At 41.3% G+C, this 25351-nt stretch overlaps 2 protein-coding genes across 2 annotated transcripts in view; one reads left to right on the top strand and one right to left on the bottom strand.

Annotated features, from left to right (window-relative positions):
* The window catches only part of LOC132115324 (cytosolic sulfotransferase 3-like), a 34501-nt gene extending 13728 nt beyond the window's left edge, over positions 1-20773 (top strand). Inside the window, exons 2-7 of the mRNA XM_059523724.1 lie at positions 16189-16317; positions 18205-18305; positions 19831-19957; positions 20197-20294; positions 20380-20554; positions 20645-20773. Coding sequence (XP_059379707.1) covers positions 16189-16317; positions 18205-18305; positions 19831-19957; positions 20197-20294; positions 20380-20554; positions 20645-20757 — 743 coding nt within the window. The 3' untranslated portion in view covers positions 20758-20773. The remainder of the gene's footprint in view (positions 1-16188; positions 16318-18204; positions 18306-19830; positions 19958-20196; positions 20295-20379; positions 20555-20644) is intronic.
* A 1903-nt stretch (positions 20774-22676) lies between these two features.
* Positions 22677-25115, bottom strand: LOC132115323 (proline-rich transmembrane protein 3-like; the record flags this gene model as incomplete). The annotated part of the gene is made up of 1 exon (XM_059523723.1): positions 22677-25115. A coding segment is annotated over one exon (1986 nt), but the record flags the coding sequence as incomplete, so codon positions are not given.
* Between the last annotated feature and the right edge of the window lie 236 nt (positions 25116-25351).

Raw genomic sequence — 25351 nt, 5'->3', positions numbered from 1 at the left:
ATAGTGTAATATGTTAAAAAAAATATGCTAACCTTAAAAAATTTCACCAAGAAGGGCTGACATGGAATGGGTGATTGCTTTGTGTCTGACATCAATGTTAGAAGATTGTTACAAGTGCTGTTGATTGACACTCTGACATCTAGTGAATTATTTTGGCATAACATACATCAACCAGATGGTAGAGATGGCTCAATCAGCTTGAGTTAAGTTAGGTACTACTCTCAATAAAATATAGGGTCTCAAAATGTGCTCAACCATTTGGTCGAGTAGGCATTAAAGGGTTTAAACTTAAAGTGTACATTGCAGGTTAGAGATCTATGGAGTCATTATATAGAAAAAAAAAGTAGGAACTAGATTTTCTTTAATACTTATAAATACACTACTTGAGGCCTCTGGAGTCGTTTTTGTGAGAACATTTTACTTCCACATCTGAAAAGCTTCAAAACCAGAAGTGACATAACAGGGGAGTGCGGTCAATTTAAACAATAGGAAAACAATGGATTGCAATGAAAGTTCGGATGCTGAGGAAATTGTAAATGTTTATTCATACTCGTATAACGGACTGCTATGTGGCTAAGAGAGCAGGGGCAGGCCAGGATGTATTTTTATTTAAGTTTAATAACTTTGCTAAGAGGTCTTTGTGTATTTGCAAAGAGAGAATAGTTATTCATTCCTTTCACTTCACAATAATAATTTTTAAAGGGTGCAAAGTGCAGATTGAAAACACAGAATATACAAACTCCACATAGGTGTTTTTTTTTTATCCTCAATAAGATATTATATAAAAAAAGAAAAACTAAATCTATAGGAATAATAGCAAAATGCGCTTTGGTTCCTGTTTTAGAACATTTATATTTACATTTATTCATTTAGCAGACTCTTTTATCCAAAGCAACTTACAAATGAGGACAGTGGAAGCAATCAAAACAAAAAGAACAATGAAATATAAGTGCTATAACAAGTCTCAGTTAGGTAAACACAGTACACGTAGCATGGGCTTTTAAATAATATAATAAATAAAAACAAAACAGATAGAATAAAAAAGATAGAATAACACAAGCTAGTGTTAGAGGTCTTTACACACACACACAACACACACACACACAATTGCATAATAAATGAAAAGAAAATAGAATACAAAAAGATTAGAAAGGTTGTTAGATTTTTTTTAAGAATAGAATTAGAATAGTGAGTGTTGTGTTAAAGATAGAGGAACAAAATAAAGATGGAAGAGATGGGTTTTAAGCCAATTCTTGAAGATGGCTAAGTACTCAGCTGCTCGGATTGAGTTGGGGAGGTCATTCCGGAACATTTCATTTAAAAGTCTGTAAAAGTGACTTTGTGCTTCTTTGGGATGGCACAATCAAGGGATGTTCACTTGCAGAACACAAGCTTCTAGAGAGCAAGTCTGAATTAACAAATTTAGGTAAATGGGTGCAGAGCCAGTGGTAGTTTTGTAGGCAAACATCAATGCCTTGAATTTTATGTAAGCAGCTATTGGAAGCCAGTGCAAATTGATAAACAGAGGTGTGACGTGTATTCTTTTTGGCGCAATAGTCCAACCATTGAAGTGTGGTTCCTGAGATACCTTTTGCCAGTAGGGTTGATAGGAGGATCTGGTGGTTAACCGTGTCAAAAGCAGCGGACAGATCAAGCAGGATAAGTACTGAAGATTTGGATTCCGCTCTTGCCAGTCTTAGAGCTTCAACAACTGAGAGCAAGGCAATCTCATTTGAATATCCACTTCTGAAGCCAGATTGGTTGCTGTCAAGGAGGTTGTTGTGTGAGAGAAATGTATAGACTTGGTTGAACACAGCTCGTTCAAGTGTTTTTGCAATGAATGGAAGAAGGGAAACTGGTCTGTAGTTCTCTAAAAGAGATGGGTTGAGGGTGGGTTTCTTAAGTAGTGGAGCTTTACGAGCCTGTCTAAATGATGAGGGAAAAACACCAGTGTGGAGGGATGTGTTAATGATGTGAGTGAGTGCATGTACAACTGCAGGAGAAATGGCTTGAAGGAGATGACACAGAATAGGATCAAGCGGGCAAGTAGTAGGGTGATTAGAAAGGATGAGTTTTGAGACTTCTGCCTCAGAGAGTGACGAGAAGGATGTAAATGAGTGTATGTTTGCTGGTGATATGAGTTTGACTGATTGTGGTGTGGAAAATTGTGCACTGATGTGTTTAATTGTATTAATGAAAAACGTGGCAAAGTTGTCAGCTATTAGAGATGAAGCAGGAGGGGGAGGAGGAAGACAAAGAAGTGAGGAAAATGTTTTAAAAAGCATGCGAGAGTTAGACGAATTGTTAATTTTGTTATGGTAGTATGTCATTTTAGCAGTGGAGACATTTGCAGAGAAGGAAGATAGGAGTGACTGATACACATTAAGGTCAGTAGTATTTTTGGATTTGCGCCACACCCTTTCAGCAGCTCTAAGCTTAGAACGGTGTTCGTGTAGAACATCAGATAACCAAGGGGCAGAAATAGTGTTACGAATTCTGACTCGTGCGACTCTTTTTCGGGTCGGGCCGATTTTAAGCATTTTCGTGCGTTGTTTGTTGTGCAGTGTTCGTGCAGTGTACAAGGGGAAACAAGAGGCAATTAACCTCTCCCGACCGGCAATCAGTTGGTCAGGATTTCTGACATGTCCGAAATTTTGGTCGCCTCTCGTGAGGTATCGCACTATTGAAGCAGGGCTACAAACCGATATTCCGCATTTCCCTCACTGCGCATGCGCGAAACCATAAACGAAACCATGGTGACACGGCGTGTAGTGTGGACTGAAGTGATGGAGGGAAAACTTGTGAAGTTATGGCAAAGAAAAATAAAAATAAATGAGGGAACAAAATGCCTGCTTACCTCCAGTTCGCATTGCAAATATATATAATATAGTATAAACCATATTGGGTACGCAGAGGTGGAAAGTAACGAATTACATTTACTCGCGTTACTGTAATTGAGTAGCTTTTTTGTGTACTAATACTTTTTAAAGTATTTTTTTAAATCTGTAATTTTACTTTTACTTAAGTATATTTTGTTTAAAGTATTGTACTTCGCTACATTTTAAAACACATTAATTACTGAGTAAAAAAAAAAAAAACAAACAAAAAAAAAACGCTCCCTGGAAACTACGTCAGTAAATAATGGGCAGGAGGGCAAACTGGCGCTAAAATCACAAGAAAGATGCAGACGGTCAAAACAGACGTTAGTGGTGCAGACACCGCTGAAAACGAAACCCCGTCATATTCTGAAGTTGAACTCGAAGGAAATGAAGTGAACCCCTGGCCATATGTATGCTCTATTATGCTGTGTATGCTGTACTTGCTTAGGAAGACCAAACTAGCAGCTTATAAAATCTCGACAAGACATCAACCCTTCGCAAGAATGTAGAGGTAAGCTAAATAATTGCATCGTTGCATTGGTGGTTAAAATGAAGCTTTGACATTTTAGCAAGAGGTTTTGCACAAATTAGCCAAAAAGACAGTGGTGAGGAGTGTGCTATATATATCATCTGCGATAATATCATATTTTTTGTTTTAATGATGTGCGCGCTTATAGTGCGTTCTTTCACTGTGTGATTCAGTCTCCTAAAATGCATTTAGAATCATAGGCGCCGATACCGTGGAGCACCCACGGAAAATACCGAGCACCCACGGAAAATGAGCACCCACGTGTGCCAGTGCCAGACTGCCAGTAGGCTACATTTATTTAAAATTAAACATTGCAGTTGGCGCTATGAAGCGTTTGCCACACTGTGATTGGTTATGTTGTTGTCAGTGACAGTGACATAACCAGTCGCATGCATGTTCCATATCCTATCCACCAATCACAGCGTTTCTGAAAACGTCCCATCCCCCACTATACAGTGCCGTGCGAGTATGTAATCATGTAATGCTTTCCGTAATCACTAATCATTAATCAGACTAAAATGGACAGATTTGTTATAAAAAAAGCCAAACCTATTAATATTGATATATCGACATTATTTTACTGGATCTAGTGGCTTTGGCTTTTTGTGAATAAACGTCCAGTATTTTTTCTCTTTCAAAGTTTTGTCTGTCATGTTCTTCCACCTCATTTCATACCCAGCAGTACGTTAATATGTAAATGTTACGGTACATTCCCTAGACTCCTTAAAGTTCGTAACAGGGTTTAAATGGGAACATTTTTCTGCTCAAGTATAGGCCTATATACGGTTTAAAAGAGGAAAAACTAATGGACACAAAAGTAGCCTACTTTTGGACAGAATACAAGTTCTTTGTTAAATACATAAAATAAAAAAATATTTTTTTAGCCTATATGAATAATGGATTCGAAACCTCAAAGAAAAGCCATGCCACTATCAAAAGAAACCTCGAAACATAAATGAGGTAGACATTCCCAGAAACTCATTATTTTAGTCGCAACAATCGGTTAATGGAAACGCTGTCCTTTCGCAATAGTCTTTTAATCAATATTTACAAAACATTAATTTCCCAAGAAGCTGAACGCATTAGCGGTTACGTGTCAGTTAAACTTTTCATCTCCAATCCTGTTTGTATTTTTGAGAAGTGACGCTGTTGTGTGTGTTTGTATCGGCCGCTGTCCATTAGCCTAAGGTTCTGAAATGCAATATTTTTTTAATAGCCTAGTCTATTTTTTTATTTTTTAAATGGCTTGCGCCCTTGCGCACCCACGGAGAAAAACATAAATCGGCGCCTATGTTTAGAATGATCACAAAATTGAAGATATAGGGGCAGAAAATTCACATATTTATATAATTTCATACATTAAATCAAAATCACACAAAGAATGCCGTCTTTTCCTCCAAAAATCATCATGAATATATACATACATACATATATATATAACAGTTCAGTAAACAAGTTAATTAAGAGACTTGCGTTTTAGACACCATATTGCCTTTTTTAGCTCTATTTCTAAAACAGAAAATAATTCCAAACACAGCCACCAAAGCACAGTTTTGCGTCTCTGAGCAACGTGACAGTGTTTCGTTCCTGAATGAATCAACCGTTGAAATGATTCGGTTCAATCGCAATGACTCACTTATTAACAGTGACTTGCTGACACATACTGGCCATTTTAATATCACATTTAAAGTATCTTTTGATTTTTTTAAATAATTAATTTCTTATAATTTCAAATGAGTATTCAACATTTTATGTTTTGTATATCAAAACATTATTCATGCATTTGTAACTGCAGGTTAAATGCATTCTTGTCCTGCACTAGTGTAATAGATCTAAATGCCACTTCCAATGAATCTTCTGCATTTCCTCTGCATTAAAAGATGAGTTTGTTGATACTGATTTGCCTGGTAACAGCCCAAATGTTTTATTATTCTAAATAACTGATTCCTTTAATTAAAAACAACTAGTTTGAGATTAATAGACCTATACCAGGGGTGTCAAACTCAGTTCCTGGAGGGCCGTAGCCCTGCAGAGTTTAGTTCTAACCCTGCTCCAGCACACATATCATGTAGTTTTCAAATAAACCTAAATGATTAGATTAGCTGGATCAGGTGTGTTTAATTAGGGTTATATCTAAACTGTGCAGGACTGTGGCCCTCCAGGAACTGAGTTTGACACCCTTGGCCTGTCCCATTTTTGACTCCCTCCCACTGTTAAAATGTAACTAAGTAATTTTTACTCTGAGTAAATTTTAAATGAGCTACTTTTTACTTTTACTTGAGTTGATTTTTAGACTGGTACTTTTACTTGTACTTAAGTAAAATTTCATTAATGTAATGGTACTTTTACTTGAGTAGAATATTTTTGTACTCTTTCCACCTCTGTGGGTACGTCTTCCGAGCCACCTGCACGTCCAGATACGCTGACTGCTTTTTTTTTCTCGACGGTCGGACCGTACTCGACGGTCGGACCGTACAGTGAGCGCATAAAAATCGTGAGCTTTAGCTTTACATCGCATGTGATCGTACTCGGTTACTAAACGTAACCTCGGTTCTCTCTAGAAGAGCGAACGAGTACTGCGTCTTAGCTAAGACGCTACGGGAAAAGTCTCTTTTCACGAAATACTGAAGCAAAAAATTATCCTTAATTTTGTATTTTTGTAAAGCACATTTGCAGCAGTACACAGCCATAGGCGAGACGGCTCGTTCGCTCATTGGCCTGTTCTGCGGCAACTGCACAGCCTATCGAGCGCAGGCTGATGCAACATCAGACCAATAAGGGCGCTTCGCGCCCTTCTTGCCACTTCCCGCCAAAACGGGTGTGGCCCAACCTATAAAAGGAGCTCGAAAAGGCTGACTCACCTGATTTATTTCATCGCCGAAGTGAACCAGAGTGAATCGTACGCACGGCAGAGAACGCAGTACTCGTTCGCTCTTCTAGAGAGAACCGAGGTTACGTTTAGTAACCGAGTACGTTCTCTTACGAGAGCTCTCTCGTACTGCGTCTTAGCTAAGACGCTACGGGAACCCAATGTAAAACGACGTGCGCGCAGGGATCACACACCAATAAACCTGAAGCAACGCCCAGGATTTACAGTGCACAGTCACCTGAGGGACTCACAGAGAGTCCAGGACAGAAAAGGGAAAAAGTCCTCCGTCCTATATCTAGCAGCATCCGTAGATGCGACAATATGACATCACACAGCCGAGGCAAGGCCTGACCAATGTGGCAATGCGGGTCTTACGCAATACTGCCCATATAACAGTCGGCAGCGCATAGCGCTCGTGAACTCAGAATTCCCCTCAGGGCCCTGATTCGACTATACCGACAACAGCCTTGCTTGCAAGGCGGGGACCTCCAGGTTATAGAACCTGATAAATGTAGACGGCGAGGCCCAACCTGCCGCCATACATATATCCTGCAAGGAGATCCCAGTAGACCACGCCCACGACGAGGCGATGCCTCTTGTGGAGTGTGCTCTGACGCCCAACGGGCACTGAAGGCCCGAAGCGTAAGCTAACGCTATGGTGTCAACTATCCATCTGGATAGAGTCTGTCTCGAAACAGCCATTCCCTTGGAACGCCCACCGAACGAGACAAACAGCTGCTCCGTCTGCCGAAAGGCAGCAGAGCGAGACACATAAGCTCTTAAAACCCTGACAGGGCAAAGAAGACTCGAGTCTCCATCCTCCCCTGACACCGGCAGGGCAGACAGGCAATAACCTGAGCCCGAAACGGTGTGTTGAGGGATTTCGGCACATAACCGTGCCTAGGTTTGAGTATGACTCTTGAGTCATTGGGCCCAAACTCCAAGCACGACTGGCTCACCGAGAGCACGTGCAAATCACCCACACGCTTCACAGAAGCGAGAGCCAACAAGAATACTGTCTTGAACGACAGATGCTGAAGGCTAACCGATTTGATAGGCTCAAAAGGGGGACCCATCAAGGCCTCCAAAACCGCCGCAAGGTCCCACATAGGGACTGACGGAGGTCTGGGAGGATTCAGCCTCCTAGCTCCTCTGAGGAACCGGATGACTAAATCGTTCCTTCCTATTGACTGACCGGACGCCGTTTCAGAAAACGCTGCGATGGCCGCCACATAAACTTTGAGCGTGGATGGGGCTCTGCCCTTATCCAACAGCTCCTGTAGGAAGGAGAGGACCTCCGTCGCCTCAAAACTAAGGGGTGAATAACCTTGAGCTGTGCACCAGCTGGAGAACACCGACCACTTCGAGGCATACAGACGTCGTGTCGACGGAGCTCTAGCCTGAGTGATGGTATTTAGCACTCCCACTGCGAGATCAGCGGGTAACCGTTGAGCGCCCACACATGGAGGGACCACAACTCCGGTTGAGGGTGCCAAATCGAGCCCCTGCCTGCGAGAGGAGGTCCCTCCTCAACGGTACCGGCCACGGGGCGACATCTGCTAACTGCATCAAATCTGGTACCCATGGTTGGTTCTTCCAAAGAGGTGCTACAAGCAGTATTGAACATCTCGTTTCTCTCACCCGTTCTATCACCTGCGGAAGGAGGGAGACGGGAGGGAACGCATAAAGCGGGCAGCACGGCCATCTCCGTGACAGCGCGCTTTCATTCTTGGAAAAGAACGCGGGGCAGTGAGTGTTTTCGTGGGACGCAAAGAGGTCCACCTCCGCCATGCCAAATCTCTCCCACAACAGCCGGACTGCTTGCGGGTGTAGAGACCATTCGCCTGTAGGAACATTGCCTCTGGACAGCCTGTCTGGACCCAGATTCTGCAGTCCAGGCACATGCACTGCTCTCAGCGAGCGCACGTTGCGCTGAGCCCAAACCAGGAGGCGTTCCGTCAGCCTGCACAGGTTTTGGGACCCGAGACCGCCCTGGCGATTTATGTAGGACACCACGGACATGTTGTCCGAACGGACTTCTGACCATAGGCCAAAGGACGGTCTGCCTTCGAGCAGCGCTCCCCATCCCGAAGTGGAGGCGTCCGTCGACACCATTTTCACACTCGGGGAAGTCCCCAGGCTTACACCCGATCGGTACCAGCTGTTCGCTGTCCAAGGTGCTAGAGCCGCAACACAGCTCTGATCGACCTTGAAATGCAGCCGGCCAGACGCCCACGCTCTGCGCAGCACTCGAGCCTTCAGCCAGAACTGCAGGGGGCGCATGCGGAGCAGGCCCAGCCGCAGAACCGGAGATGCTGAGGCCATGAGACCCAGCATCTTTTGACAGTGTTTGAGCGACACGGTCGCGCCGCAGCGGAAAGAACTCGCTGCACGCTGAATGCCCATCGCGCGCTGTGGTGACAGCCGCGCCGTCATGGAACACGAGTTCAGAACTATACCCAGAAACAGGATCGTCTGACTGGGGTTCAGCGAACTCTTCGCCCAATTGACACTGAGGCCGAGCTTCTCGAGGTGATCGAGTAAAACGGCCCTGTGGTCCACGAGCTCCGCTCGTGATCGGGCCAGAACCAGCCAGTCGTCCAAATAATTCAGCACTCGTATGCCTCTGAGTCTGAGAGGAGCAAGCGCTGCCTCCATGCACCTCGTAAACGTACGAGGAGCTACGGACAAGCCGAATGGCAGGACTTTAAACTGGTATGCCTGGCCCTCGAAGGCGAATCTCAAATATTGCCTGTGGTTTACGCTATCTGTATTTGAAAATACGAGTCCTTCAGATCTATTGACATGAACCAGTCCCCTCTGCGAATCTGCGCGAGGAGCTTCCTGGTCGTGAGCATTCTGAAACTGTGTTTCATTCAATCGACATAATATGGCGTTGCGGACGGGCAGCAAGGCAGGTGCTGCAGGTGTCCGCACAGCTAAAGTCAAATACAAGTACAAGACTTATTTTAACAAGAACGTTTTTTGTTACAAAACTAGCCCCATACCCGGTGCCAGATTAAGGAAATGTATTGGCGACGTGGCGTACAGAGGCTGTTTGTTCACCTACGCATTTGCTCTCTTGTTGATCTCGTTGCGTTGCTGTTGGTCTTGCCAAATTGACGGTACCCGGCGGCAAGTTGATTGTCTTACGTTTACTCAATGGAGTCATCAAGCAGTATATTCTAAAGTACTGAACAACGGAGAGGCCAATATACCAACTCCTGCTCGGGCGCGTTCAACACTGAGATCTTACCGTCCATATCACAGGCTGATCGGCTACATGATGATTACGCTTCTACTGGCAGGTGATGTCCATTCTAATCCGGGACCAGTTTGCGAAGGAAAGTCGCTGTTGTCGGATAGCCTACCGGAGTTTGCAAATGTTGCTGAACTACATCAAGAAAGCAACAATCCACCTGTAAGTGCAAACGCATCCCTGCAAAACGCAATATTTAATCCGAGTGACTGTACACATAAAGAACTTTTTAATAGAATGGCGGTTAAAAGGAAGTTTGAACTCTTTCAACCAGTAAATCAGACTAAAGCCTTGTGGGACAAACGACTCAAACCTAAAGGATTGCTTGGTGGACATTTGAATTTCAGAAGCATTGTGTCAAAAACTGAGCAACTTGAAGGTTTGCTGATAGACTCCAATTTAGATTTTCTTTTTATCTCAGAGTCATGGTTAACTGAATCATTACCAAGGACTGTTTTTGCTATACCTGGGTACCAAATTTTTAGGAAAGACAGAAAATTAGGGAGAGGAGGAAGAGTTCTTTTGTATGTTCGAAATCACTTTAAATGTGTAGAAGTGTATCCTAATTCCTCACAAGAACTTGAAAGCATTACTGTCTCTATTGTATTGTCCCCTCATATGTCTTTTATTGTTACAGGTATATACCGACCCCCAAATTCTAATAATATTTTTTATGACAAACTACAATCCTTATTAAAGGAAATTGGTACTAAGACTGAACTAATTGTATTAGGTGATTTTAACATAAACTGGGCTGAGAAAGCAAGCAGGAAAAAACTTAAAAGTATATCAGATCAGTTTAATCTTGCTCAAATGATTCAAGGCCCAACTAGGATTACTCAATCATCACAAACACAAATAGATCTTATTTTTAGTAATAAGCCTGAGAGAATTACAAAATATTTTAATTTGATAACTGGCATGTCAGATCATAATCTGACCTTAATTGTTAGAAAATTGACAAAACAAAGATTCTTTTATAGACAAGAGGGTAAAAGTTATTTTAATGTTATACCCAAAACCTTAGTCGGTCCATTTGAGGATAAATTAAAGCACTTGGACTGGAATGATGTTTTGCAGTCTGATGATATAGAAAAGGCATCTAATATTATGATGACCAGAGTTAGTGAGACTAAAAATGAGTTTTGCAAAAACGTCTTACATCCACGTAAAAAATATAATCTGCCATGGTTAAATGAGAATCTTTGGAAGTTAATGAAGCAAAGAGACTTAGCACTGAAGGCAACTCTTAAATCCGGACTACCACATGATAGGAGAAAATTCCAAGAATTACGAAATAAAGTAGTAAAAGATCTAAGGCAGGCTAAAGCTGATTACTTTATTAAATTAATCAATGACTCTAAGGGAAATAGTAAATTAATTTGGGAAAATATTAATAGCATTACGAAGAAGCAGCGTAAATCCGTTCAAAACTGGGTAATAAACGAACAATCAAAAGTGATAGAAGATAAAGGAGAAATAGCTACAATCTTTAATTCATTCTTTGTAGATTCAGTACAGTGTCTAGCCAGAAATTTTGGTCTAAGACCAAGAGTACTTGCATCGGCTAATAATGATTTCCCTGTTTTCACAATCAAAAATGTCTCAGAATATACAGTAATGAAAACACTTGATTGTTTGAAAGGGTCCAAGTCTAAGGATGTTTTTGATTTTGATGCAAAATTCTTGAAAAATTATAAATTAATACTATGTAAGCCTTTAACTTATTTGATAAATTTGTCAATAACAAAATCTTATTTTCCTTCATCCTGGAAGGCCGCAGTAGTGACTCCAATCTTAAAAACAGGTGATAGAACTCTTACATCAAATTATAGACCCATTAGTATACTTCCAATAGTTTCTAAAATTACAGAAAAGGTTGTTTATGATCAGCTAGTCTCTCATCTAAATGAAGGTGAATTTACCTTGCACCCGATGCAGTTTGGCTTCCGAAAGCATCACTCGACAGAAACAGCAAATTGTTTTTTTGTGGAACGAATCAAAAGTCTACTTGATAAAGGCGGTGTCGTTGGAGCTGTGTTTTTAGATTTTAAGAAGGCATTTGATACCGTTAATCACAACGTTTTATTATCAAAACTTTCTAAATTGAATTTATCCGTTAATACCATGACCTGGATGGAATCCTATTTGAATAACAGAAAACAATGTACAAGAGTGGGTGATAAGTGTTCCTCATTTGCAAACAGTATTTCAGGGGTCCCTCAAGGGTCTATTTTAGGACCTCTTTTATTTTGTATATATATAAATGACCTCCCTCAAACATGTCCAGATGTTAACATCCAGATGTATGCTGATGACACTGTGATTTTTACCCATGCAAGATCTAAAGAACACGCTGCAGCCAAACTGACAGCTTCGATGAGTAAGGTGTTGGATTGGCTGGCAAATTCATGTTTGACCCTTAATCTAAGTAAAACAGTTTGCATGTCTTTTACAGCGAGGATTAATAACTCAGTTAATCCTGATATTTTAATTAACGGTGAAGTCATTACATCTGTGACACATGTTAAATATTTAGGCATCATAATTGACACAAATTAGACCTTCAAAAAACAAGTTAGTAAGGTCATCAAGACTGTTAAGTTTAATCTAAACAATTTTAAGAGTATAAGACATAATTTGTCACTGTCTGCTGCAAACCTTTTTGTACACACAATGATTTTTCCCCATTTGTCTTACTGTATAACAACCTGGTCAAAGGCAGGAGCGACTACGCTCAAGCCTATTTATTCACTCTATAAACAAATTTTAAAAGTATTAGACAAAAAACCTAAGGATTATCATCATTGTAATATTTTGAAAAAATATAATCTTCTCAATTTTGATAATTTCTTATTTTATTCGGATGTATGTCTAATGTTTAAAGTTATTCATGATCTTGCACCCCCTCCTCTTAGAGGATGCATAGTTTTATCTGGCAGTGGCAGTGCCAGTAGAACTAGAGCATCAACTAGGGGTGATTTGGTACCACATTTTAGAAAGACAACCTTTGGTCAATCCGTCTTCTCTGTTAAAGTAGTGGAGAAGTGGAATTCAATACCCACAAAGATTAGAAACTCAGGAAGTTTTGCAGTATTTAAAACCAGTCTCAAAATTTGGCTAAAATCAGCACAAGAGTGTCACCACTAATGATTGCATTGTATTTTCTGTATTTTGGTGTATACTGTATATCAAACCGTTTTTATCAATTTTGGATTGATGGATATGTATTTTTGTAAATTTATGTAGTGTATTTGTTGATTAGTGGTTAGTTTTTTTGTTTTGTTTTGTCTACCTGCCCAGGGACAACATATGCAAATTAGCTGCTAGCTAACTCTGGTGCAATTGTCTAAATTGTGCACTGTCCCTGCCAAATAAACAAAAAAAAAATAAATAAATAAAAATAAAAATGCCTTGTTCAGCTGTCTTAGATCCAGTATGGGCCTGAGACCCCCATCTCTCGGGCACCAGAAAGTATCTGCTGTACAGCCCCCCCCTCGCTTTGAGCTTGAGACACAGGCTTTACAGCCCCTTTGCTCAACAGTTTTGATATTTCGGCCCGAAGTATGTGTGTTACTTCTGTTTTGACCGTAGTTTCGACGCGCGCTGAAAAGCGCGGTGGGCGTCGAGAAAACTGTAGCGAGTAGCCTCTCTTTATAATGCATAGCACCCAATCCGAAACCCCTGGAAGCGCTGACCATGCATCTGCATGAATGGCTAAGGGCTGGATGCGAAACGCGCTCTGTTGACTGGGCAACGGCGGCGCTCCAGTGTGCTGCGCATCTGAGGCGGGGAGCGCGCTGATCACAGCGGGCAGATCGCTCTTCCTCGACCCCGTTCCGGCGCTTAACCGACTGGGGGGAGGCTGAGCGGGTCCCGTGGGACTCGATATATCTGCGAGTAACCGTGGGCTGCATGTGTGCACATTTACCACTTTCAACTCGCTGTCTGCCTGTGCAGAACGTACGTGCACGGGCCTCGTTTTTACAGAAGCCCCGCGCCGTATGTGACATAGTGTATGTGGGCACTGGGAAGTGGGCACGTTTACTATGCGGCGCGCTTGACCGATCTGTGTCAATCTTATGTGCGCTAGCCCTGTGTGCAGGGCTGTGCTTACATGTGGAGATGGGCACTGGGTAGTGGGCATTGTCACTGCATTTATAGCACCATCGGCCGTGGCCGGACGAGCGTGCACGGGTTTCATTTTTACAGAAACCACATGATGCGTGTGACATAGTAATTGTGGGCACTGAGAGGTGGGCACGCTTACTATGCAGTGTGCGCGATCGACTTGAGTCGCTTTTATGGGCGCAGGCCCTGTGTGCAGGGCTGTGCTTATATGTGGAGATGGGCACTGAGCAGTGGGCATCATCACTACATTTATAGCACCATTGGCCGTGGCCGGGACACCAGAAATTACACCTTTTTCGGGAAATATCTGGGTAGCCGTGATAACGGTTTTTGTGTGCAGGCAAGCGGGCAACCGTACAGGCTTGCGCATTGCAAAAAACGCTGAAACAGTCACAATCTCTGGAACTGAAACAGCGGCGCGCTTAGGTGAGAGCCCGGCCGCAGCGGAACTCGTACACCGGTGCTTCGATGAAGCAGCCATCGTGTGTAGTGCCGACGCAGCGTCATGCAGCATGCATAGATGGCTTTCCTAGGATGGCTTCGGGGCTCCCGGCCTCACCGTAATCCTCTGCCACGGTCCCCGCGGCGCGGGGCGACGGCCGGTAGAGCGAGAACGGGGGTCTCGAGCTGCGTTGCTGAAGCTGTTGCGATAACAGCTTTTGTGTGCAGGCAAGCGGGCAACTGTGCAGGCTTGCGCATTGCAAAAAACGCTGAGACAGTCACAATTCCTGGAACTGAAACAGCGGCGCGCTTGGGTGAGAGCTCGGCCACAGCGGAACTCGTACACCTGCGCTTCGATGAAGCAGCCATCGTTAGTAGTGCCGTCGCAGCGTCACACAGCAGGCTTTAGATGGCAACACCGCTTTTGCCGCCGTCCAGCAGAGGGCGGACAAAGGTGCGTCGCTATCGCCTGTTCCACCGGCGGAAGTGAGTGGTAGTTCCTGTTTTTAGCATCATCAGTGTGGAGAATGCTAGTGAGAAAGGCGAACGAGTTCGCGCTGAATATGGAGCGTTCCAAGCCTTCGCCACCTCTTCGTGAAGCTCAGAAAGAAATGAGGCGGGCTTTGAGAAGTACGCTCATCCGAAAGGGAAATACCATCCAGCCGGGAACGAGAGGGGGGGCGCTGGTGCAAACCACCCGCGGCCGAGACTCATCGCGGCCAACATGAGCATTCGCCCCGGCTCCTTCTCGATGTCAGCACGTCTGCTGGGCTTCTGAGCCCGAAGCTAGCAGAGAGCGCGTGTCCTCTTCCCCCGACGCGGCCCTGAGATCGACTTCCTCGGACGACGCGCCGGCAAACAGCGGGCACTGCCCACCGGGAAGTGATGCAGGGGGGGGCGGTGAAGCAGGGCGAACCGGCGAGCTCGGTTGAGCTGAAGACGGTTCCGGAATCCGCTGGAAGCGATGCTTTTACGGCGCCTCAGCGCAGCGGAGAATGCAGGCTCAGAGAAAAAGGCCAGGCGAGTCCTCAGAGTCACCATGGCAACAGCTCGCAGTGGGGGCATCCGCCGTCAGCGAGCGCGAGCGCTGCATGATCTTCACCCAGGCAGGAGACACAGATGACGTACCGGTCTCCCTCGCTGAGTGGGGCTCTGACGAGCCGCAGGAAGGCATCTTAAAAAAGACGCGAGCTCTTTTACGAGTGTGTGTCACAGGGCGAACACACACACACACATAAAGAACAGCTTGGATATAACAGAATTGAAAGGATATAGGCGCCGGATAGCGCAGCAGGAACGGCAGTGGAAGGCGGCGATGCCAGCAGCTTCAGAATGGCTCGTCCTGCTGATGTGCTTTCTCAGACTGCGCTTGCTTCCTCCGTGATCCAGCGATGCGTGAGCTTCGCTGAAGAGATGAAAAATCAGGTGAGTCAGCCTTTTCGAGCTCCTTTTATAGGTTGGGCCACACCGGTTTCGGCGGGAAGTGACAAGAAGGGCGCGAAGCGCCCTTATTGGTCTGATGTTGCATCAGCCTGCGCTCGATAGGCTGTGCAGTTGCCGCAGAACAAGCCAATGAGCGAACGAGCCGTCTCGCCTATGGCTGTGTACTGCTGCAAATGCGCTTTACAAAAATACAAAATTAAGGATAATTTTTTGCTTCAGTATTTCGTGAAAAGAGACTTTTCCCGTAGCGTCTTAGCTAAGACGCAGTACGAGAGAGCTCTCGTAAGAGAACTAATCGTACAGTGTGAATTGGTACCTTGCCGAAATCGCACAGTGTATGCCCGGCTTTAGCAAAGTTATTCATAGTCGAGTTCGTGGTGACTAGGATCAATGGGACAGATAAACTTTAATCATTATTAGAATAACCCTGGCCTGTCCCTGACTTAGTGGTTCTCTAACCTGCAATATGCATTTTAAGCAGTTACACAACAGTATGAAATAATAATTGGGGCTGGATTACTGATATAATTTCATGTAGGCATTTTGTTGTTGTTGTTTTTCATATATTGTTATAGTGTTGTTATGTTTCTAAGGGTCTGAAGCTTGTAATAATTTCTTCCCTCTACTGATTTTCCAGGTACCACCTGGGTCTCATATATTCTAAACCTTCTGTACTTTGGTATGGATGATACAGAGCACCAGACATCCCAACCTATCTATATGAGAGTGCCGTTCCTGGAGTCATGTTTTAAAGTGATACCATCAGGTCAGAGACCACAGTATAATATGTAAACCTTAAATGCTCGCTGTCTTTTTTTTTTTTTTTTTTACATTTTTATCATTTTATTTCAATCTGGTTTAATTTCATAAATGGATAGTTCACCCAAAATGAAAATTGTATGTTTATCTGCTTACCCCCAGGACATCAAAGATGTAGGTGACTTTGTTTCTTTAGTAGAACATAAACAAATATATTGGTGACTGAAACAGTTGAAGTCTATCACTATTATAATGTAAGTTGATGGGAATCACGGCTAAAACATACAATAAAACAAACAACAAAAAAAACATACACAAACAAAACTAAATTAAATCCTGTGGCTTGTTATGATACGTTGATGTATAAAAACACAAAACAGATAAACATCTAATTTAAATTTTTGGGTGAACTATCCCTTTAACTCCTTTACGTATTACTATTCCACCTTACACATTTTAAAGTCCTGCATGGATTCTTTGTTCCACATATTCTGTAATTTAAATACTGTGACACATTGATTTAAATTGTCTGCTTTGTACTCCGCAAAGGTATAATGCCTTTTATCTCTAAATACCTTACAAATCAGACTCAGTTCTTTGTAGTCCTTCAGAGATATGTGCAGCGCACATTGAAGTCCTCTGATTGTTTTACTGTGCAGGTTCTGCTGCAGTTAATGTAAATATACAAATTCGCAGCACTGATCTATCTGAAATCTATCTTGACTTGTTTGATGTTGATGTGTATTTGATTTCATCAGACGACGGCTCAATTATAAATCAGGATTTTTGTGTAGATTAACATCTTGGGAGGGAGAGCTGGTTGATATGTATTCTTAAAGGATCGTGTTTCAGTCACGATTTCATATTCATCCTGTTTTCTGATAAAAGAAACAGTAAAATATATAAATGAAAACAGTTTTATTGAGAATTCGCTAAATTAAAATGTAGTATGTGAGCACAGAGACAAACAAATGAAAAATGCAATACGACACGATGACATCATGAATATGCTAATATGCATATGACGTCAGCTAGCAACATTTAGCGACTTTTCAAACTGCTTTAGCTACTTTCTATTTGAAGAAGTTGGCAACACTGCGCTCAAGTTTGTTATTTCAAATGAAAACCTGCGGCAAGCGCACACAGTACTCACTTCTGTGCCACATTACGGCTCTGACAAGGTTTTTCTAGGCTTTTTAAATCACATTGAACACAATGAAAAATGTGTTACTTAAGTTGAAGATATTTAACAATGTTAAACATTTAATGAATCTTAACCCCTTCTGACCTAATCTAGGTGACAAGCACCTTGAAAACATATATAACTGGAAACTCATGAGCCACATTATTTGAAATCGAAGTAACAAAGTAAACATTTGTTTAGTATAGTCCATTGGCTCAAAAAACTGAAGTATGAATGGGCATGATACTTCTAGACCAGGCGTAGGCAAATTCATTCCTGAAGTGCCAGTATCCTGCAGTGTTTACCCTTTCAAAAAGCAATAATACATTTAAGGTGTCAATATTTTCCCCATTTAAGTTAACGTATGCAAATATGTTAAATAAGCTACAAAAGTGTTTGTAGTTTTATTTCTGACATGCATTATGTAATCTGGATTGTGATTTCTTATACCCTGCATAGTTTGCAGCAGTGAGTCTTTAGTAAAATATAAGTAGCTGGTGTCTTAATGTAGTTTCTATGAGTTACTGTCAATTACCATTATAAACTAATTAGAAAGGTGAGGCTTTTTATTGTAGGAGCCACAAGCCTGTTTAAATTAGTTAATATAAACATTATGAATGCTTCTGATATTGTTTGTTCACCGTACTTCTTGATCTTACAACAATGACAACTAGGTAACTATTAATTTAGAACCATATTTTGGACTTTCAGGGACAGAAATGTCTGATAATCTGCCCACTTCTCCTCGCCTCATCAAAACTCATTTACCTGTTCAGCTTGTGCCCAAGTCCTTCTGGGAGCAGAACTCAAGGGTAAGGTATATGTGACTTTATTTACTCTGTGATGTGTTTTAGCTGGCAACATGTAATGAATCTGTCATAGAATACTTAAATTTGCTAGTATGAATTCGAAATCATAATGTCAAATTCATACTAGCAAATTTAAGTTCACATCTTAGAAACATGAGGATAACTTTTCAAGGTGGTGTACAGGCTTTCATGCACCTTTGTTTTTTTGTGTGGTCATTAACAAGTAATTTGTCCACTTCAAATCAATACAATGTTGTTTTGAGTATTCACGTTTATCCTATGCAACATAACTATCCTGATGGAAGTGGTCTTTTGCAGGATGACAATGCCCCCATCCATCATCCAGTTTGATGAATATGTAAATTATGTGTATCATATTCTATGGCCTTCACAACCCAAATGAACACCTGTGGGAGATTTTAAAGAGATGTGTTTTATAGTATACCTCACCACAGGTGTATGTATAGAACTAAGTTCCCCACCAACATAAAAACACCAAACAAGGGAATCTTTTGGATGAATGGTGTTAGAGTCCTGCAATGGGTCGGATACCCGCATAAAAGTGGCTGAAACTGGTGGATTTTGACATTCCTAAAATTCACGAGCGGATAATTAACTCGCACCTCTCATCACAACAGTGTCATTAATGTGCTAATGAAACTAAAGTGCGCTTTATTTTGCGCCATTCAAGTAGGCTATGGAACTTGATAACTATACACAAATAGACATATTAATAAAAGAAAAGACAAAAATACAACCTGAGCTTGTCACTCACAAACTATGCATTTACTTTCCCTTAAGGTTACTGTGCAGGAAAAGGATATCGTCCACAGGACCAGGTTTAAGTTGCATTCTCCATTCTTGAATTACAAATCCAGCTGTGGAAAAGTCTCTCTCTCTCACAGCGCTTAAGAAGCATCAACAAAAGTCGCACTGTCACAGTGGTGGTGAAGTGATGGGTCAAATGTCATATCATTGTGTAATTGTATGTGTGACTGTAATTTAGACAGACAAATATTGCACATATTTTTCATCCATGCTATGACCTGCCCACAAGGAGATAAAGCACTTTAATTGGAATGATTTTAGCATATTTGATTTATCGCGGGCGCGGATCGGGTAACGGGACAAATATTAACAGGTCTGGGCGGGTGCGGATTTAATTTTTATATTATCACGGGTGACGGGTCGGACCTGGTGCTAACCTTTGCGGGTAGGGGCAGCGCGGGTCTCCAAAAACGGACCCTTGCAGGATTCTAAATCGTGTCATCCATCCAGCAGAGTTCCGCTTGTAGAATCAATGCAAAGGTGAAGCTGTTTTGGCAGCACGGGGTGGCCCAACACCTAAGACCCCAGTCTCCTCTAATATGAGCAACTTGTTTTTGACTGTGTTTGATGACATTACAGTGTGTTCTGTATGAATCCATTTTTTTTTACATGAAGTGAATTTTCAACTATATCATGATCAGTAAGTGAATTTAATGCAAATGTTGTTTCTTGTCATAATACTTTTGTCCACTTATTCCAGATTGTGTATGTAGCACGGAATGCAAAAGACAATGCTGTTTCCTATTTTCATTTTGATCGAATGAACATGGCAGAACCTGAACCAGGAGATTGGAACACTTACTTACAGAAATTTATAGAAGGAAAGAGTAAGTAAAATATTTAGTAAAGTAATAAAATTTAATTTTATTAGACAATTACAATGAGTATAAATAAAGAACCATTTTGATAATAGACCTACTTATAATTACAATAACATTTTATAATTACAAAATCATTAGGAGAATAAAACTATTACATTTCTTTTGTACTGTATGTGCAACCCCCTACATAACCTATATGGATGAAAAAAAATTACACTAAAAAATTGTTTAAATATTGCCTTTAGAAGTGTTTGGTTCTTGGTTTGACCATGTCAATGGATGGTGGGAGAAGAAACAGACATATTCTAACCTACTGTACTTGTTCTATGAGGATTTGGCTGAAGTAAGTTCTGTTCAAAAAAAAAAAAAAAATGTTTTTATGAAACAAAATTAATATGTTTAATGTGTATTTTTCATGTCTTATTCAGGACACAGGACGTGAGGTGAAACGTTTGTGTTCCTTCTTAGGTTTGTCCACCTCAGTTGAAGAGAGGGAGGAAATAACAAAAAGAGTTCAGTTCGATGCTATGAAACTGAACAAGATGACTAACTATTCCACTCTCCCAGTCATGGACTTCAAGATCTCACCCTTCATGCGGAAAGGTTAATAAACCACTGATCTAATTTAGTCCTTCTTTGTTCTGTCCTTTCATTTAAATTGCCTTTTTTATCTTTTTGTTTTTGTTTCAAAAGGTAAAGTTGGAGACTGGAAAAATCATTTCACCGTAGCACAAAATGAACAGTTTGATGAGGTCTACAACAATAAAATGAAGAACACCACTGTCAAGTTCCGCACTGAGATATAATACTTGAGTTCTAGGTCAATAAATAATCAGTTTTAATATGAATATTTTGTATTAAAAACACATTCCAGCATTAAGTTATGCTTTCATATCCTAATGTAATATGCAATAAAGAAAACTATATTCTAGCGTTAAATTATGCTTTCATATCCTAATGTAATATGCAATAAAGAAAACTATCAATGAACCATTAATATGATGATTTCTGCAAAAAGTGGTAAATGTTTATTTATATAAGAACATTGTGAAAGAGAAGACTTATCACAAATATCAAACAAAGTGGTGCTTATTTAGATTATTAAAGTTTTTCATAGATAAGATAACTTAGACCCACCAATAAATATACTTATCATATTCAGTACAGTTGGTGACAGCACTTTCATTTGTTCTATTAAAAAAGTTAACTTGACCAAAAAACATTTTATGAATTTCTACTGTTGATCAATAATATTATTCATGTTTTCCACAATTGGCTACAGCACAATGTCAACTGTACCATGCAAACAGTGCATATTATAAAGTCCAGTTTGCATAGAAAGTAAACTTTAGCTTAAAGGAATGAAAATAATTCAATCAAAATATGGCACAGCACAAAACAAGTACATAAGAAAAAGTTGGTTTTTATTTTTTTTATTTTTTTATTTTTTTTAAGAGGGAAAGCTATGCAAATGTCAATACAGCTATGTTAATATAACTGTTAGTGACTGACAATGAATAGGCAACTCAAACCACTAAACAAAAACTGCAATCTCTATAGAATACAGCATCCTGTTTATTTGCAAAAAATCGAAAGGGATATCTGTTCCTTGCCATTTTAAAAATGAAAGTGAGAGGAACAAAACTTTTCAAATAAACAACAAGAAAATGTACGTACAGCGCATTTTCCTTTCATGTCACACTCTAATGGTGCACATTAACATTTCTCAGGATGTTTACTTGTTGATATCGAAAACTTTTTTTATTTTTTGCCAGGATCAGTTTATTTTTGCAGTAGGAAAGATTGTCATTCACACTAAATGCATTAAATGTAATCAGAATACATCATTATTTACAAACAAAAATATAGTATATACATAATCTGTTTAAGTTATACTCACATCTTTTTATAATGTTTTGCTCACATAAGAGTTCTTCTGTATCAAATAAAGTAGTGATGAGTTGAGCATTCAACAGTGTTGAAATTTTGACTAAACTGCTGAATATACCAACAAAAAAAGTTCTGGTCTGCTATGCAGACAAATCATATATATCAAAATTATTTTACTAAACAAAAATCCAGTTGTGAGAATAGTTTAGTATGTTTTAGGTATGCTTCATTGCAGGAATAAACTGGAAGTACAAAAAGCATGTTCCAGAAAGTCAAGTTCTGGCACGTCCAGTATAATTTCTGTTCTGACACTATCCAGACACAGCTCTTCACAATGCACAAAGGTAGCACCTAGGCTGCTCTATGGGACTAGGCACTGCACCAGAATAAAAATTAAAATACGCACACTACTGCAAAGTACAGCCACAAAACTTAAATAGTACATGTAACAACAGGAGACCACTAAGTATTTTACATGTAGCAACTACACCAACAAAAATAACATTAGTTCACAGCCAGAGGTTAATTTGCCTAAAACAGTGGTCCCACCACTAAAATGACAGTTTTACAGATCAAATAACACACATTTTATACAAAAACATTAATGGTTGCACTTTATTTTACAGTACGCGTACTAACATGTACTTATAGTGTACTTACAGTGTATTTATCTAAGAAAGTTCTGGTAATACAAGGTAAGTACATGGGGTAGGGTTAGGTTTAGGGGTAGGTTTAGGGTTAGTACCTAGTTATTACATAGTTATTGTAATTACAATAATAAGTACATAGTATGTACATGAGGAACAGGACTGTAAAATAAAGTGCTACCACATTAATTATAGCAAATACAAGCTTCAGATTTATGTCTCTGGTATACCTTGCCCCATTGCAGTGGTTCTTAATCCTGGTCCTGGGGACCCCCTGCTTTGCACATTCTGCATGTTTTCCTCATTTAAACGCACCTGATTCAGATCATCAGCTCATTGGGTTAGAGCTCCATGAATTGAACTGAGTGTGTCAGATAAGGAAGACATTCAATGTAAAGAGTGGTGGGTCCCAGGACTAGGATTAAGAACCACTGCCCCTTAGATATCTATAGTATATGCATTACTGTAAACAAGACTTTTGAAGGAAAAAATGAGAATGAGCGACTTGCAACAATGTGTTCCTCTTCCTTTAAAGTGCCATTATACAACAACTGGACTGCAAGTCATGATTCAATGTATAATCTCTACTTTTTTGAGAATGTGAATGTGTTATAATCTGGAGTTGCTATGAGTCATGAAGTTCAAATGTCAATAATGTCACTGCTGACACAGGCTGATTCATTTTTCAGACTGACTTTCAAGTAACTTTGCCCCCCTCTGGTATTTGATTGCGAAATTTCAAGGTCAGGGGTTAGAAACAACCTTGTGTTTTCTGTGCTGGGTATATGTGTAGAGCTTGTGCTTGGGGAATGGTGCAGTGAGACAGGGCAGGACAAAGAGGAAGGCACTTGTGCCTCAGAGACCCAACGAAAGCCCTGATGAGTGGGTGTAGGGGGTGCTGTGACTTGTCGACTAGGCACAGCACTAGGAATGGAGCGATCCAGACCTGCAGAGGACTCTGTGAACAATGTGTGTTCATCACTGCTCAATGATAGTGTGATTTGGGGCTCACTATTCTGTCGCATCCACAGGTGTGAAGATGGAGGAAGTGATGGTGGTCGCAGTGGCTGAAACAAACTTTCACCCCTTAATATATGCTCACGATGAAGTGCCTCATCAATACTGCGGCTGAGGTCAATTGGGGTTGGAGGGCGCAGGTCAAAATCACAGAGTGAGATGGCTGACTCCTTGTCCCTGTCCAAACTGCTACTTAAAGAGCACTGATGTGGCTGAGCAAGTGCCTGCAACCTTAGCAATGAACCTGCAGAGCCCCCTGCAAAGCTTTGCAGATTGCGTAAATTATTGCTGTCTTGGAGTGGATCACAATTTCGTATGAGTCTCTTGCTAATGTCTGCCCCTGATAGCTCCTGTCCTGCCCAGTTGTTAGGCAACTCTATGGTCACTGCACCACTATTTGACCCTCCAATCCCATTGCTTTCAGATTTCCTTTGTTGCCTTACCTTGAGGCTCTGCACAAACTTCGCCCAGCATGTGTGTCTGCTATTAGAATTTGATGACTGAGATGGTAATGGCAAGCTTTCAGTAGCAGCTCCTTCCTGTCTAGGTGCTCCACATATGTGGGCTTGGTTGGGTCTCCAGAAGACCCAGGAAGACATCAGAAGCAGACAGAAAGCCCAAGCAAGCTCCAACAGTCGCACCCAGAACTGACAGAGCCACCATGCCCAACGGAAGTGCCGCCAGTCTCCTAGTAGTCCATAGAGCCACAAGCAGGCATAAATGTGCAAAAGACAGCAAAGTGCCCCAAGGAAAGCACACACCGCCAGTACTCGTGCTAAAACCCGCACCTTTCCTTCTCCCTTTGCCTTATTTACTCCACAAGCAGCATGTGTTTGAGAGAAGCATGGCAGTGCCAGGAAAAGGTAGCCTAAACACAGTACCAGGCCTGCAGTCAACGTGAGGCTCTGTAGGACAATGGGAACAGCAGGAGAAAGTGCAGGGGAAAGTAAGTCTGCAGCAAGTAGGAGAGTGCACTGGAAAACAGCTAACACTCCCAACAGAGGGGGGCGCTGAAGTGTTAGTGGAATGCAGGTTACACCTGTCTCTTTTAGTACCAGTATCACTATTGCAGCCTGTGCCAGGATTAACAGTGGTAACGGCTGCGTGTATAAAGCTATTACAACAGGAGGTGGCAGGAGGAGCCGAGTCCCATATGGGTCGAGCAAGAAGTGGCCTGCTCTAACTGCACCTACTACTAGCAAGAGGCTATTGGTGAGTACCAGTTCATCACGGTGAGGGCAGTACAAGCTGGGAGTTAATGCTAAACCAAGGGCTGAGCCAGCAGTTAGTAGAAGGAAAAGGGCAGCAGAACCAAATACATGCAGCTCCCATGCAAATGAAAGTGTGAGTTTTAAGTCCGCCCATACTAAAAAGCTCCCATTTGTTGCGCCAGATTTTTCATCATTGTTCTGATCTTGATGTTGAGAGTTTAACTTGAGAGATGGGACTATTCTCTGTGAGACTAACTGGTCCTTCTCTGTAAATCTTCCATCATTTTCTGAGAAAAAAATATTGCCATGTCCAGTTGGGAGAGGGGAGGCAGTCCTTAGAAAAGTTGGTATACCTGTGAAAGGCAAAAGAGGGAGAGGAAATATTTTTGAGGTAACTGTTTAAAATGCATACCATAAACCAAGCACATAGGCTTTCGATAGCTCAAACAATTGTGCAGAGTGCTAGTAATGCCAAGGTCATGGATATCATTCCTAGGAAAAGCAAGAACTGCTAAAAATGCATACCTGTCTGCCAAATGAATAAATATAAACATAAGTAAATACAAAATTATACAATAATTTTCTGACAGTTTTAAATAAAACCATCCAGAACATTAGGGGTGTAATGATATTCA

Source organism: Carassius carassius, chromosome 34 (assembly GCF_963082965.1).
Source record: "Carassius carassius chromosome 34, fCarCar2.1, whole genome shotgun sequence".
Taxonomy (NCBI): Eukaryota; Metazoa; Chordata; class Actinopteri; order Cypriniformes; family Cyprinidae; genus Carassius; species Carassius carassius.
This window is presented reverse-complemented; position numbering and strand designations above follow the sequence as displayed.